General features: G+C 34.6%; 1 protein-coding gene across 2 annotated transcripts; it reads right to left on the bottom strand.

Moving 5' to 3' along the window:
* Positions 1-5,117: 5,117 nt before the first annotated feature.
* LOC108965748 (protein LSM14 homolog B) lies at positions 5,118-13,491 on the bottom strand. 2 transcript variants are annotated; one of them, XM_018928349.1, is made up of 7 exons: positions 12,908-13,491; positions 11,707-12,144; positions 9,973-10,421; positions 9,685-9,855; positions 8,960-9,189; positions 8,541-8,872; positions 5,118-7,463 (listed from the first exon to the last, which is right to left on the bottom strand). In XM_018928349.1, the coding sequence occupies exons 1-7, from the start codon at positions 13,026-13,028 to the stop codon at positions 7,456-7,458; spliced, it is 1,749 nt and encodes a 582-aa protein (XP_018783894.1). In that variant the 5' UTR covers positions 13,029-13,491; the 3' UTR covers positions 5,118-7,455. The 2 variants fall into 2 exon arrangements, with proteins under 2 accessions (XP_018783894.1, XP_018783895.1); XM_018928350.1 differs by having other exon boundaries at positions 9,685-9,798.
* Positions 13,492-16,731: the final 3,240 nt, after the last annotated feature.

Raw genomic sequence — 16,731 nt, 5'->3', positions numbered from 1 at the left:
CAGGAAATAKTCAAACGGCGTCAATTCGTGAGATAACCGGTTCACCTGTTCATTCGCTGTTCGGTTAGAAACACATATTATCCAATAAGGGCCAAAAATATTCTGTTATCATAACGTGTAACGTGTCGGTCTTGATCAGAACTACGATACATAAACCGTAAACAAAGGTGACTCATGGTACGAAGGTACTTTCATAGGAATAAAGAATTTCATTGATTTCYCAAACCGYTTTTTTTKKTTTTTTTTGTGTAGCGCTCTTATTGAAAATCTAAAATTGAGGCTACTGACTTCGAATTTCGGYAGTAATTTTACATACATAATTTCGACTCCTTGTTGGATCGAATATCTTTCCATGCTGAAATGGCAAACTTTACTGAAGAAAAATGAACAAAGAGCGGGGAAAAATATGGCGTAGTTTGCTATCCATATCGGTTTCTTTGGTAGTGGCCTATTGAAAAACCATATATGAGATATTTATTTTCACATCATTTTTAAATAAATTTAATACTTCATCGGATTTCTTTCAAGGATGTATATCAGTATCATCATCAGGGGTTCCACAATATCGGCATTACTTCCAGATATTTTGAGAAAATTCCAGTACACACGTATGTATTAGCCGCCAAACCYAACGAATTTTTTCGTCTGTCATAAATATACATATAAAATGTGGTATATAAAAATTACCACATTCCAATGCTGTAATAAAAAGCGAACATATAAGCAGATCTTTGGAAATAATTTGTTTCGAATCTCCCTTATCCTATATATGTATGTATGTATGTATATAGTATATTTATATAGCTATCATGCTATCACTGAATCCGAAGTTCATAAAAACATACATTAATTAAAATCGTAAGAGAGAGAGAATAAAAATTTCAAAGAAATAATATTGAATTGTTTGTTATAATAATTATCAATTCTGCTTTTCAGCTGTTGAATAATATTTTGTCCACACCACATTTTTTAAGCTCATAACAGATGCATAATTGTCTACTAAAATTTGTAATATACTACTGAAGTTGGTGCGCTGATTTAAGTTGCAATTTGTTCGCACTAAACCTAATCCTACCAAGAAAAAATTCATGCCCACTTTAATCACGTCTCTATTGATATGAAAACATGTTTCGAAAATCGGCCGATACTGCTGCAATTTCACATTCGATATTCGTACGAAGTTCATCAATCGTCGCTGGCTTGTTGTCATAGACCATAGACTTGACACAGCCCCACCGGAAATAGTCTAACGGCATCAAATCTCACTACCGAGGCGGAGGACTGGGCCATTTCGTAAGATAACACGTTCGCCAMACTTGGTTTTCAATAAATCTATTGTGATCTTTGCTGTGTGATCTGTGGCGCCGTCCTGTTTGAACCACATATGTATTCTTCATGTCCATATCATCCAATTCAGGCCAAAATTATTTGGTTATCATTGAGCGGTAGCGATTCGCAATGGATACTCATGGAGTACGTACGAATGTACTTTCACTAGAATAAATAATTTCATTGATATCGCAAACACTTTTTGTTGTATTAAAAAAAAAAAACTTTTGACGGCTCTTAAAGTTGAAGCCACTGACTCCGAATTTCAGTACAAAATTTTTAAAATTTCGACTCGTTGTTGGATCGTATATCTTTCCATGATGAAATGGCAAACATTACTGAAAAGAAATGTCAAAAGAGCGGGGAAAAATGTGGCGTGGTTTGCTGTCCCTATTGGTCCATTTTGTAGCGTAGCTACTATTGAAAAATCCGTTATTACAGAGAAAGGGATGTCAGATTCTTAAGTAGGCTAGAATTTAAATGCAAATCGTTAGTTATGGTTACAATATTGAAGATGTAATTGTGCAAGTTTCATTCCGGTTCCTTTCTACAACTTTGGATCTTTTTCAGAATTTTGTTACGTTTACCTTTGAACGCAATTTCTCTATTTCACTCTCTCCGCTATTTCTCGGGGAAAGCATGTAGATGATCTACCAAGGTAAGTAAAAGTCGGAACTGTATGGACTCAACCGGAGAAAGGAACGATATGACTTCTAATTGACTGATTTCTCAGACTTTAACTCATTATTCATTAATGGCAGTAATAAGAAGTATTAGTTACGTTCGCTTATTATTACTCTACGAGTGACTTCCATACATCGGACCACTAATGATTGCTGTGCTTTTTTTTAGACAGCCATTGAAAGTTTGGTGCCTGATGGGTTCCAAGTGTACTGTGTCTGGTTTGTGCTAACGCTGAACATTTATAGGGAAAGTGTGGCAAATATTGATATAAGGCTTACCCATTAACTTGCAGTTGGTTATTAATTTCTCTCATTTGATTGTTCGCAACGGGCCTGGTATTAACTCCGTTTCAGATTCATCTAAAAAGACTCATTGTTTCTCCAACTCGTCTGCTTTTTCGTTACCGAAAATGTTCCTGTAGCCGGAACCCAAATTAAGGATAGGTGGAGGTTCCCCCCAGTGAGCTTAAAGCCTTTCTGCAATTGTTAACTACGCTGGAATTAATTAGTGGCGACGCAAAGGCAGCAGCGCTGCCTACCTATATTGATTTCTGTAACCTCCGATAGTTATTCAATAGAGCAGCACAGGCCCTCCCTATACCTATTGCTTTTGCTTGGTGCATGTTACCTGAGTTCAGCAGTCGGATAGATACAGAGATTTCGAGGTCAGTCGCAGTCCATTTTGAACCCGTCGTTATAGATAAAGTGAATATAGTAGGTCATATACGCTTTATTTGCTATTTTTTCAATCTTAATGTGTCAATTTAGTTTACTATCGATTTCAAACCCCAGATATTTAGTTGTGATTGTACTACCAACTGAGGGAAGATTAAATTGAGGTATTTTGGTTTTATTTCGGCAGTTCCGTTTTAGTAGTGCTTTACTGCTTTAAAACCTTCTCCATTGAGTTGAAGTAGTAATCTATTCAGTTCATCTACCCATAAAATCGGGGAAACGATCGGATCGGATCAGATCGGTCTGCTGTATTTGTAGGTATGTCAGATTGTATCTCCACAGCAGTTAACTAACTACCAGCGAAGTGTGTTTCCAGGAGTTCCTCTAGAGATTCTTCAGCAAATGAAGTATAGAAGATTTCTCGCGAATGCTGTAGAGTATCTAGGATTGATCTGCCATKGCTCTGGCTCTTTTAGGTATCGTGATGGAACTTGGTATGCGGGTTCCTAGTACAAAAACAAAATTAGTTTTTGGATGTGCGTAATCGGACCACTACCACGCCTACAAAACGCCATTAATTGAAGACGCATAAAAGATAAACTGCAATTTGGCACAAACGATAGCAAGGAGCACGTCTGAGCTAAGAATATTGGGAAAGTGGGCGTGACCATGCGCTTTAATAGGTTTAATAAACATATCTCCTAGACCACCAAAGCAACGATAGCCAAATTCGCTTACGACAATTTTCATAAGAACTATTACCAACAGTGTGAAAATGCATGAAAGCGGATAAGCCCGCTTACTACCCATAATTGTACTGTTAAAAACCAGCTGTGGGATTGCTTTATTCGAGCCAGTGTAAAAATTCGACGATGGCCGTGGACTCGCCCACTATTAGGTAAAGTGACTTATCTCAAGACCTGCTCGACCGATTTGAACCAAATTCGGCACGTAACATTCTTATGTCGCAGTGCGAAGATGGCCGACTGCTACGAAGGAGGTGTACAGGATTTGTGCGAAAAGTAATAAGACTGAGTCGAAAATTTATTGAACCAATCGTTACAATTCTTTAAAAACTTTCAAATTAAGCTCCTTTTGCGTCGATGCAGCGCTGCCAGTCCGATTTCCAAACATTGAAAGCATTCCGGAAGGCATTCTCCGCAATAGCCTTGAAAGCCGAGGTGCATGCTGCTTGGATCCCCTCTGTCGTCTCAAAATGCCTGCCTTTCATCGGTCTTTGCAGGCAAGGAAAAAAAGTTCGGGAGCAGATCTGGGTTGTGGGACGGCTGTGGAAGCACTAGGATGCCGGCCTTGATTAGGCAACTGTTCACAAGAAATCCGGTGTGAGCCGGGGACTTGTGGTGCGACTTCCAATCGGCTGCGATGTCTTGTCAGAGCCAATTGACCCTTCGTTTGAGTCTCTTGAGGACTTCCGCGTAAAACTTGGCGTTGACGGTTTGTCCAAGTGGAACAAATTTATGGTGGGAGATGTCTTTGATGTCAAAAACAGCAATGAGCACCGTTTTCACTTTGGATTTTCTTATTCTTCAGCAACATCTTCGTTGACCAAGTACCTAAAAAATCTCCCAGTAGATTTCAAAGATAAATTGCTTTGAAAGCATGAAAACCCAGTGCCTGATTGTTTTTTTTTTTTTATAAACAATTAACTTTTGGTTTATTCCCAAAAATCTGACAAAATGTTCGAGACCTCCAATTAGTTAATTAAAAAAAAAAATTAATTAACATTAAAATTAGTGACGATAACCGCAATCAGCTTGKGTTGGAACTGTACATTATAATTTATTTTGTCGCTTTCAAAGTAATCCCCAGCAGATGTAATACAGTTTTTCAGTCGTCGAAACACTTTTCATAAGCACTTTTTGGAATGGCCTTCAGCTACTTCATCGAATTTTATCTCTCTTTTCAATTGACTGAAAACGGGTTCCACGGARCGGCAATTTCAGTTTGGGAAAATAACACGGAGCCAAATGGTGAATGCGCTGGTTGATCGATGGTATTGATTGCGTTCCTGGCTTTAAATTCGATCACAAACGTACTCTTTTTGAAAAATTCAGATTTATCGGGACGAGTCGATCAAGAACGCGTWTCATACCCTAAATATCTACCAAAATCATTCGAACGGATTCTCTTATCATCTCTCGAATAAATTGCCATCTAACGTCATTTCATCCCACATGCCTTCCTAAAGCTAACACCTATCAGCAATTGGAAAGGAAAATAAAAGATAATAAATACCATTGCTTATTACTGACTTAAACTTTTAATAATATATTTTCTTTTTTATTAGTACCTTTTATTATCAAATTTTTTATTTTAATTTTTTTTTTAATATTTATTTATTTGCAGTGGTTTATCTTGATCTGTATTGTTTTTTTTTCGAATTTATGCTACATTTAATTCAAATACATATTTGTGTATATTTTGTATTTGTAGTAATTCCCGCTCGTATAATCCCCGACAACGGGTTTCTGCCATTTTGAATGCTATACTCTTTAACTGTATTCATATATAGTGTATATATATATACTGAGAGTGAGCACATTTACATAATATATTTATAATTTTTACGGTAGTATAATATAGAATTATCCCCTTACATTTGCACGCTATTTTCAGTAAATATAATCTACAATTGTTATGTTTGTGTATGTGTATACTTGTGTGCATGTGAATTCGATGGTGGTTTTGTAATGAATRGATGGATGGCTGCACTCAGCTAGAGCAACTGGTTAAAATGCCCTGAAAGCTACACTAACGTTTATATTAAAAGAAAACCGTTTCGTTTATGCAAAATGTTGCTGTCCTGTATCGTTTCCACGCAATCAATACGTAAAAACTCGCTTATATTTAAAGTGTAATTCTAGTAAATACGCCACATAAGGATATCACACTTGGGAATAGGCTGGGCTTAATTGTTAGTTGTGTTAAATCGTTTCAAAAGCCATATCAAGAGTTACGAATGCGTGGCGTACTAAATTTATGCGTTTTGTTAAATCAATTGGGCAAAACTAAATTGAAGACCGCTTTAAGCATGCATGCGCTGCGTATATAAAACTCTTTAAAATTCTTTATTCAAACTATCGCGAAGGAAACTTTATTTTTGCACTTTGCTTGTTTTTTTTTTTTTTAAGATAATCATATACATGATGATATGAGATGAGTGTACGACGTAATTACATGCCTTTGCAAAGGAAAACTGTTAATTAACAAATCGAACTAACCTGTTAAAGCAAAACAAATGCTAAACATGTCATTGGCACCAATCTGCACGCGCATTCGTTCAGTTACGTTTCTTAATGGATATGTGCAATTATTGACAAACATTTTCTGCTTTAGCGCTTAGCCAATCAATTTAATTGTAAATGTTTTAAAATATTTTAACTCTTAAAATTAAAATAGTAATAATTATAATAGTAGTAGTAGTTGTTGTTGTTGTGGTTGTGGTATTAAAGTTGAGAAAACGTAGGTTGTTGCTTCCTAGTATAAAATTCTTAGAATTTTACTTTCACCTCCAACTATAACATATTCTCGCGCCTTCGCTTCCCGTTGTGTTGCCCGAAACTCAGTTCCTTCWATTAACTTAACACAGGTGATAACGTCGCCACCATTAAGTTGACGCCACTTGTTATACGTATGTATTATGTGCGTTTTAGAGATAACATTCCTTCTTTTACTACTCCGAAGTTGCATTGCATATCGTAGGCCAGCTTTGTGTGTGTTTGTGTGATTGTGTGCATGAGTAGTTTGTAAGTATGGGCGTATCGACATTTCTCTTGTTGTATTAACCTGCTAATATATTTATTTATGTTTCCTTTTTRTTTGAATTTAATTTATGCTGATTTTATTTGGCTCACTCTCATCCTCTGCAAACTTTTAAAATTTGTTTTTCTTTTTTTAATTGTAGGTAATTGTAATTTATAAATTGAATTTCCTGTTTAATTAAGGATTCAGCATAAAAGTCGTATTTTATATCTAATTTTATTTTCTCTGGTTTTAATGTTTTGTAAATGCTTTCGTATTTGTATGCTTCGAGGTCGAAAACATACCACCACCATTTCTACAATGTAATTCTGCCTTTACAGTAGTAGCTTTACCCCTTCTTTTAATTAATTACATCCAACTTGCTCATTGATGAGCGATCTTCTTAAGTTCCGACAGAACATTCATATTTTCATTCAATTTAATTCTCTCTTTTTGCTTCTTAAAATTCAATTTCATTTCATTTTTATAACATACAAATTCTTTAATTTTTTTCGCTGCTTTTTGTTTTAATTTTTTCGTTTGGACTTGTGTTGTTTGTATCAGATTTAATAAAACTATTTTACTAACATCTTTGAATGATTCCACGTTGTATTTATTCTTCTTCTTTTCTGTATATTCTTAATCATCATTATTAATATTATTCGCATTGCTGACGTCTTATTGAACTCTTGGTTTTAACGCTCAAATACATGTTGATGTTGTAAAAGTAGACTTATTGTTATGCATCGCAGTTGTTGGAAGAAATATTTGGTAAAACACAAAGAGCGAAGAACATCCGTATATAAATATATTTTTCTTCCGTACGTTCCAGTTTCCATTAGATTTTCCATTTATGATGCATAGATATTTTCCGTTGTTTCCTTTTATGATGTTCTCATTTATGTACTGTACTTGATATATTTGATATTTGTTGATTTCTTGTGGCTTCTTTTGCTATTAATTTAGTATTTGATGCCTTCTTRTTTGGTTCTGAGGATTGTTATCATTATTGGCCTGAAAAAAATAAGTTAACGTATTAGATTTAGTTTTATATACTGTAAAAAAGCAAAACTAATGATTTCTTAAATATGTACCATGAAAGTGAAATACTACAGAGGGCCGATTGTGATCAAATTTGACAGATTCTATCATACGTTTTTTGATAGAGTTTGATCATTGTTGTTGTTGTTGTAACGGCAGAAAATAAATGTAAATTCAGAATTCAACAACAACAGAGTTTGATCATTCAAATTGCTTGGTTGTCATAGTCTTTAAAATCTTACATTATTAATTTTAAAAAGCTGTAAACTGATCAAGTGGTTATAAGTAAGTAATAATATTTTTTTTTAAATAGTTTCAAATTTGAAAAAAAAAAAAAATTTGCAGGATAAAAAATTGTTTTAATTTCAAATAAAACTTTAACTTTAAAAGAATTATTTGCAAAATTTGATCCCGTTATATTAATYGCTTCTTGATTTGTGTACTGAAAAGTGAAAGAATCCAATGAAATCTAAAATTGTGCTATATATGGGGAAGTAGGCAAATTACGGTTTGCACGGTCGGACAGACAGAGAGGGATTCATCCGAATTTCAACTAATCTCGTCATCCTGATCATTTATATATCTATCTCCCAGCAAGTTCMTGCAATTCATCAGAGTACTGGACCTTTGTGAGCATGTGTGATAGAGGAGAGGTTATTGTGAAACTTTAACTATAATAATCATCACATCATACCAAGAAACACGTGTACTAAATTCCATCAGAATACTTTGCAAAAATCCGAATTGACATTTGCACAGACGACGGACGGACAGATAGCCACCAGAAATTCCACTCATCTCATTTTCGTGATTATGTATATATATATATATATACATATATAACTCTATATCTATTTAGAGTAGCTCTAGGTGTTAAAAACAACCATTAGAYGTACAAAACTGAGAATGCCAGGGTATAATATTGCTAAAGAATATTTGATAACGCTTATAAATGACGGCATTCGTATAAGTGAAACAATTTTCTCCTTCTATATTTAAGCGAGTAATTCGTATACTTCAACTATCATTTGCGAAGTTATGGAGACTTACCAACTCCGCCAGCTGCGATTGGCTGCGGTGTGTTGCTATTTTCCACAGTTGCTAATTTCGTGGCATTTGGAGTTGAACCAGACGCWGAGACCGATGTTTGTGGTGTTTGCACTTGAGTTTTCAGTGCTACAGCCGTGTTGGCACCATTGTTATTATTAGACGTACCGGAGTTTCCAGTATTAGTATTAGAAGCACCGCCGTTTGCGTTGTTTGCAGCAGCATTCGGGTTTCTGCTACGATTACGATAATTACTGCCTCCGCGATAGTTGCGATTGTAACCACCGCCATAAGAACCCATATTACGGTTGTAATAGTTACCGCGACCACGATATCTAAACGATTATGTAGAAATCAGTGATACTCAATATTTTTTTGTTCTTTAATTTGAGAGTGTTTTTAAGTTTTTAAACACAACTTACCCGCCACGTCTTGTAGATGAAAACCCAAATGTTTCACTGTTTAGCTTGCGCTCCTGACGCCAGTCATTTTTCTTATTCTTACTACGATCCTGTGCTGCTTCGCACGAAATATTATCAAAGAAGGACTTCGTCTTATCATATCCAACAGTAATTTCTTCTTCTTCCGGTTCATGCTCACCAGCGCCGGTCTCATTACCAGAGTCTTCCTTTTTGTCAGTTTCACCGTTTATCTATAAAGGCATATTGGAAGCATTTTAGCGAAATACAAATAAATTAAGTGAAGCGGTGGACACTACAAAAATTTATGAAACATGATATTATAAGAAGTTATGAGATGCTATAGTTAATATTTTGTACCGTTATATTATACACTTACAATTCACGTTGTAAAGAAAAAATACAACAATAAGCCAAATAATATTAAAAGTTAAATAAAATATAGGGAGGTTACAAATTTCGCAGCACAATAGGAAATTGAAATCTTTCGGATTCTAGATGAACTCTAATGTATTCTAATCAAGAAAAGGTAAATTCTACGTTTGTCGATCTCGGCTCGGTTGCGATATCATAGAAGATCGTCTCGAATTGAAGATTTCATTTTATTAAATTACAGTCATGTTGAATTTGTTAATAAAGTAATTTAAAATAAAAATTATGACGTAAAAAGAAATATAAATCGTAAAAATAAAATGAAACAAAATAAGCAAAATAAAGCGAATGAATACCTGCTCTGTTTTGGGTTCTTCGCCCACCTTTAATTTGGACAATTGGGAACGTAGCTCCTCGAATTTAACATTKGCCTGCTCAAAGTCGAAATCTTGTAAAAATTTAATAGCATTCTTCGGATTCCGGGGTTTATTTTGATTGCCACCAGGACCGCCCATTGGTCGAAAGCCCTGAAAGCAAACAAAAAAGAGAATTTGAATAGCTTTGTCATTGAAATTTCATTTGCTCGCCCTCGCAAACATTATTAAATTTCAGACTCTCGTCTATATTTCACTCTGCATACTTACTTGAYTTTGCATCCGTCCACGTCCGCCACCTCGGTTGCGTACCATCATATTGTTAGCATTATTAGGTCCTCCACGGTGCATGGTCCAGGCATGATTTTGGCCGCCTCCGCCGCCACCTCCACCACGTTGATGGTTATTACGTTGATTACTATAATTATTACCACCACGAACCTCATGTTGATTATTATAGTTGCCGTCGGTGTGACGTCCAGAATCACGTCGATCCCGTGGCTGTTGGTAAAAATCATTGTTGCGTTGATTATTGTTACCACCACGTTGTTGATGATTTTGTCGCTTGTGGCCAGCATCACGCGAGTTGCCGCCATGTCCGGTGTTCTGATTCGGATGTTGATTTTGATGCTGTTGCTGAGCGGCCAAATCGGGTGAACCACTCTTTAGCGAAACATGGCTCATAGGTGTCGTTGAACGCGATGCACCGGCAAGTATGTCTAACGAAACATTATTATATTATTTTATTATTACATTATTATATTAATGTATAAATTATTATACAAAATGCATGTGCTTTAAATTAAATTATCTAAAAAAATAAATAAATAAAGATAAGTATATAAAAAATAGCTCAAAACATATAAATAAGGGACTGCAAGCGGTAAATTAGAGTRATTCCCTGGCTCTTTTGTTATTTTCAAGCTAATTTTGTGCTCCTTCAAAAGTAAAAAAAAGAAAAGAATTGAACGTGGCTTCTCAGTAGTAATCCAAAGATTGTTCTCAAGGAATTGTGACTAATTACCATTTATTCAATAGTACCCGTGTTAAAGGATTCGTGTAGATCATGTTCAAAATCAATTTAAAGAATTCCGTACCGTATATTTCTCTAATACTCGAAACAATGAAGCAGTCACATGAAAAATTAATACCGACTTTAACYAGCACATGTCTGCTGAAAACTTTGCCTCACGAAGATCCCACTTTTGAAAAAAATATGACTTAAACGTACTTATTACTAAAATATTTAGAATCCTTTATCTTTTATATAAAAAAAAAAATTTAAGGGATATATCCGAAATATGTATCAAGTCAAATCGTCTACATCATAAAAATGTCCAGATGCCGAAACACTTTAAACCAAGGAGCAAGTAATTGCTAGTTATTGTTTTATAAAATATTCAATTACGACTTTTAGTATAATTCAAATCTACCGATATTTACTAATACCAAATCAACTAAAACTGATATTTAATTAAAAAAAAAATATTTGTTTAAAAAAAAAATTCAAAGATAAAAAAAAAAATTAAGCGCACAAATCAAACTTTCTCCAATTCAAAAAAGGCGTTACCATCACACCTTGGTCTTTGTGCTCTTTAAGTGCTGCTTGAGACATTATTTTCTTCACTTTGTTAGTTGCACCTAAAATAGTAATATTGCTACCAGAAGAAGCACCTCCACCACTACCGAGTAAACCTCCAATTAGGCTGGCGCCGCCGCTAGTTATACGGTTACTACCGATGACACCGCCACTATTACCATTACTACCAATTATACTACCAGCACCACCAATTGCTCCCAAATTTAAAGTGTTCGACGTTGGCGTTAAATTCGTTTGCGTCGATGCGTTTAAATCATTATTCTGCTGCAATTGGGTCTGATTCGTTGGTATTGTGGATGCAATTGTTTTATTATGATGTGATAGCTGTTGTGTTTGTTCCTGTATTTGGTCTGGTTGCTGAACATGGGTCAGATTGTTGTTGTTGTTGTTGGTAAGTAACTCACTTGGTTGCTTTTGTTGTTGCTGTGATTTCGATTGCTGCTGCTGTTGTGGCTGAGGCGGTTGAGTTGATTGTGGTTGATTACCACCACCTAGTATATATGGTCCCGGTGCTCCAGATCCTGGTGCTAATGAAGGTGCAGCACCACCAGCCCCTCCAATACCTAGTCCTCCCATTCCAAAGGGATTGCCATAACCTCCGACTGCATTCATCGGCGGTGCATGTGGAGGATTCATATTGGGCATGGGGAAATGCGGCATCATATGCTGTCCATTTTGTAGCTGCACTTGCATTATAGCCGGGTCATTTGGATGCGGAAGGCTGTTATTAACAACCCGAATGTCTTTGATATCAGAACCTCTAAAAAGTATATAATCATATATTTGGCTCTGTGGAGCAATTTGAAACTGTGTCTCCCGGTCCTCTGTTCCGAACGATCGAACTGAAATAAAGTTAAATATGAAATAGTTTAATATATGTAACTTCCTTAAAATGTTATGTGTGAAAACAATGTCAATGAATATGCATATCCGATAAATATGTAAATAGTATCTCTTCAAAAATTTGCTTCAGACTATGGAATTTATTTTTTTAAACCGTCATTTACTTTTTATATAGAATTTAAATTAGCTTAAGAAATTCATAAAAAAATACATACAAAACTATTAAACATATCGTGGGAAACACTAATAACGGTAGCAGTTATTTCCGTTAATCGTTGTTCAGAATAACGGCCCGGACACCCAAAGAAAGTTAATTGAAAATTATYATATACAAAAACAAAAAATTGATATAAAAATTTTGACATATAAAAAATAAAWATATGTACTGAAGTGAAAAAAAAAATCAGTGCCAACATGACATATAAAAATCAGACAACCACAAATCAACAAAAGAAAAAATTTCAATAACATGAATACACCAACAAACAAAACGCAATAATCAAAGGAATTAAAGAACGATGTGAAATGAAACAGCATAAATGAAAGAAACCATTTTCTTTTTTTTTCACTGCACGGTTTTCTACACTCCTTTTCGCTCAATTCGCTTTTACACTGCTTTGCTGTTGCCTTCGCTATTACGTTGACGCCGACGTCAACAACGGCTGCACAACAGCAAAGAAACATTTTCCCCCCAAATTTGCAAATGGTGTGATTAGCGCTCCACATAACGGTATATGCAACTAATGTGTAGGTGTAACTTACCGTTCGAAAGAGCAATAGTGCACTCCTGGGGATCTACGGTATATAGGCGACCCTCGTACCGAATATCAGCTTTAGAGATCAAGCTGATCTTAGAGCCCAACTCGGGCATTCCGGCACTCATTTTTCAGCTATTTTTTCTCCCAATATATACCAGAAAATAGTTCAGCAGCTTAACACAAATTTAGAACTGCAACAAAGAGCTTCAAGCTTCCTTTGGTTTGGTGCCGATTTTTTAGCTCACAAATATAATCTCGCCAGGTGCGCCACGACAAATGGATTGGCAAAAACGCGACGTATTAAAATTTCTTCTTCCAATGGCGGCGCTACTGCGGCCAGCGCGGTGCTGCTTTGCTAACTGCGTTGCAAAGCACTGCGAAAATGACAAAACCCGCAATTTACACTTATCTTTCTAGAAAATATATTTACTAGCCACGCACTGAAAATATTAAATGATTACTAGTCCACTTATTTATCCGTTGTTGATCGAAAAACGAATTACACAAATTCAGAAGCGACTTTCTGAAAATTTTCACCTATCTCGGTCGTGTGCTTCGGCTGAAGTGGAAAGAAATATGTTTCGTTTGTCAATCGTTGAGTGGATGCCATAACAGGGTTGCAACAATTSGAATATAATCCACAAGTATAGAGATGTGAAGTTTTCTACATCAATTTCATTTAATATATTCCCTGCAACTCATCTATCGGTTRATTACTCAACAGCGCTACCAGAAATTTCTGTTAATTCTTTCAATATATTGGATATCGGTACTTACTTACTTACTCAAATTTTAATATTTATATCACACATATGTATGTAAAAAAAGTCAAATGCATCACTGGAACAAAAAATGCTACACACCATTGCGAAGAATTCTTAAGATATTTGAATGCGCTAAAATTTATATAAAAATATAAANATATCTTTCCATGATGAAACGGCAAACATTACTGAAGAGAAATATCAAAAGCGCGTGAAAAGAGATGGCATCGTTTGCTGTCTCCATTAGTCTACTTTTTTTGGCCTTCTTATTGAAAACACACATTAGAGGAAGATTTCCGGCATGGTTCTTAGAATTGGTGCAAATAAAAGCATAACTTAGCGAGTGCTTGCATTACTCAAAGCCTGCGGCCTACTCGTTATTGTGTTGCTAAATCTTACATATAATTAACACAAACAAAGCACATTCGTTTTGAAAGAGTTTTTAATTATATTTTCTTTTTTGTTTCGAACACACGTAATACAATGATTTTGTTTTAGTGCTACACTTAGAAAAAATACCTAATCAAATTTATTAAATATCGTTTCGCTCTTGTATCGGTATACATACAGGGTTGCTTATAATTAATATAATTAAATTATGAAATAATAATAGTATTATTTATAATATTAAACAACCATTAACTATGCACTTGGAAATGAATTTCAAGCGCAAAAATTAAAAAAATTAAAATAAAAACAACATTTACAAAATATTAACTACTAAGCGTCGTACACAAACGACGCAGTCAATCTTGTGTTCGTAAGTAGATCGCTAAAACACTGTTTTGCAAGCGTGATAGCGATAAACTATGTATGTGATAGCTAGTCGAAAATGACTTTTATAGTATATAACATTATGGTATTAGCATTACTAGTTAGGAATTTTGTTTAAGTAAATTTTATGTTGGCTTAAGTGCAATGCCGTTATATTTAATTTTAGTGCCATAAAGCAATACGAATACAATTTTATGCGCAAACTAGTAAATATTTTTAAATTACCAAATGTAATTTGAAAAAAATTCGAAATTTTTTTTTCATGCATAATTTTTTATAAGCTAAACACGTTATAAATTAAATTTAATTTAGTAATAAATATGTGTTTTAAAATTTAAAATTTTCAACGCTTTTTAGTTACAATAGTTTACATTTCAATACTACTACTAGCGATTGGCGAATTTTGCTCCACATAAATCAAGCCGAAATACTTTGCGTTTATTAAGTAATTTTAGCGTTATTTTCTAGACAGTTCTTTTCTAGACATTCATTTGTGCGGCAAATGCAATACTTTTTATGTACAAGCATATATTTTTATAAATAAATTTTAATTTCTATAATATTTACAAACATTTTCTTTAATAGTTATGTGCATTTTCTTACGTAAGTGCAGTTTTAAATCGTTAGGAATTGTGCTAGTTTAAATTTAATAAATTTATATTTTTAATTAAAATAGGATAATGTTTAATTTTTTTCAATAGTTTGTTCCTCCCCCTTCACATTTCGAATTTATGTGGTATTCAAAATGTGATAGACGTTCAAAATTGATCGCATGATCCACAATATGGGATCCGGATTTCAATATATTCAATAATGTTGTGATATGTATCACGATTCATTAATATTGCATACTAAAAGTTCAATTAATATTTATATGATCTTGAATCGATGTCAATATAAATTGCATGTGTAACAATTGCCATTGTGTAGGTATACTTTATTATTTTAGAACTGATTCATATAAGSAAACCTTTGTTACCGAAACGCGAAGTTTGTTGGCGATAGGGCGACGTATATGTACACAGTACGAACTCGGTAATCGACACTAAYAGAAATCTAGGTAGTTGCACTTATTGAGGTTGTTGCATCCAACGAGGGAAAATATATAATATAACAAGAAATATGACAAATGAAAATCGTTTTATGATATAGAAAGCTTATTTTTTTTATTAAAAATTTTATTTTAAAACATATCGGGTATTGTTGCCTACACTTTCTTCTATTAAGAGTTTTTATTATAGCCCTTTCACGAAGCTCCTTCAGAAATATAATGTCTTTTATTGGAATATCGTGGAATAACATTCGCTTCGCWATCATCGGAATTTTCAATTTCTACGGCTTCTTTATCCACTTMTTGATAATCAACACTTTCGTGCATCCATTCATTTAGCTCTTCATTTGTGAACGAATCATTTGGTGCAAGTTCTTGGAGCATTGATGCAAGGATTGCGCCTKCATTTTCAATTTCTCTTTTTAGAATGCTGAGAGGAATATCGTCCTCTTCACTCCACACAACATCTGGTTTCATTAAYATATTCTATCACTTGCGAATGGAGCTTGCTGACACTTTTTCCCATGAACTTGTAGGAAGACAGATAGCATGTCTAAAGTTGAATTCCTTTATTTTTTTTTATTCCCTATTAAATGCGCAAGAGGACTTTTGGTCCATTGGTTGKAGAATCGCGGTAGGGTTAGGTGAAAGACACATAACGGTTATCATTCCATCATCACTTTTCATCTCATTGTCTTTAGGATGACCCGAGGCGTTATCCAAGCCAAAAAGGGCTGTTTTGGGAAGTCCCTTGGATTCTAGAAATTCGTGTACCTATAACAATCCAAAAAAAAATACAAATAAATTATTTTATTTCTAAAACGTATTACAAATGGGTCGACGGATGCTGTCTTATTGGAAATTTTCAAATGGCGGGGACCATATCGCTTTTTGAAATTAGATACCCAACCATTACTTGGAAGAAAACATCCTGTCTTTTCTTTTATTTTCTCATGGAGCTTGCGAGCTATTCCTTTGACGATACCGATGGATATTGGCACATTTTCAATCCTTTATTTCARAAACTACTTGTAGAGAGCCTTTTCCATTCTTGGGTATTCACCAGATTTTAATGTTTGCCGTTTTCATGGCCCAGCTTCCATATTTGTGGCATATTTAAGAAGTATACAAGCCTTTTTCTTCTTTATTCTCGTCATTGTCGACTTTTGAACTTTATAAGCAATACAAAGAGCTTTTGTCGATGCACCACTTTCTAGTTCCCCCAAAATTTCAGTCTTT

Source organism: Bactrocera latifrons, unplaced genomic scaffold (genome assembly GCF_001853355.1).
Source record: "Bactrocera latifrons isolate USDA-ARS-PBARC rearing strain unplaced genomic scaffold, ASM185335v1 scaffold_147, whole genome shotgun sequence".
In the NCBI taxonomy this organism is placed as follows: Eukaryota; Metazoa; Arthropoda; class Insecta; order Diptera; family Tephritidae; genus Bactrocera; species Bactrocera latifrons.
The sequence above is the reverse complement of the archived record's forward strand: the minus strand, read 5'-3'. Positions and strand labels throughout refer to the sequence as shown.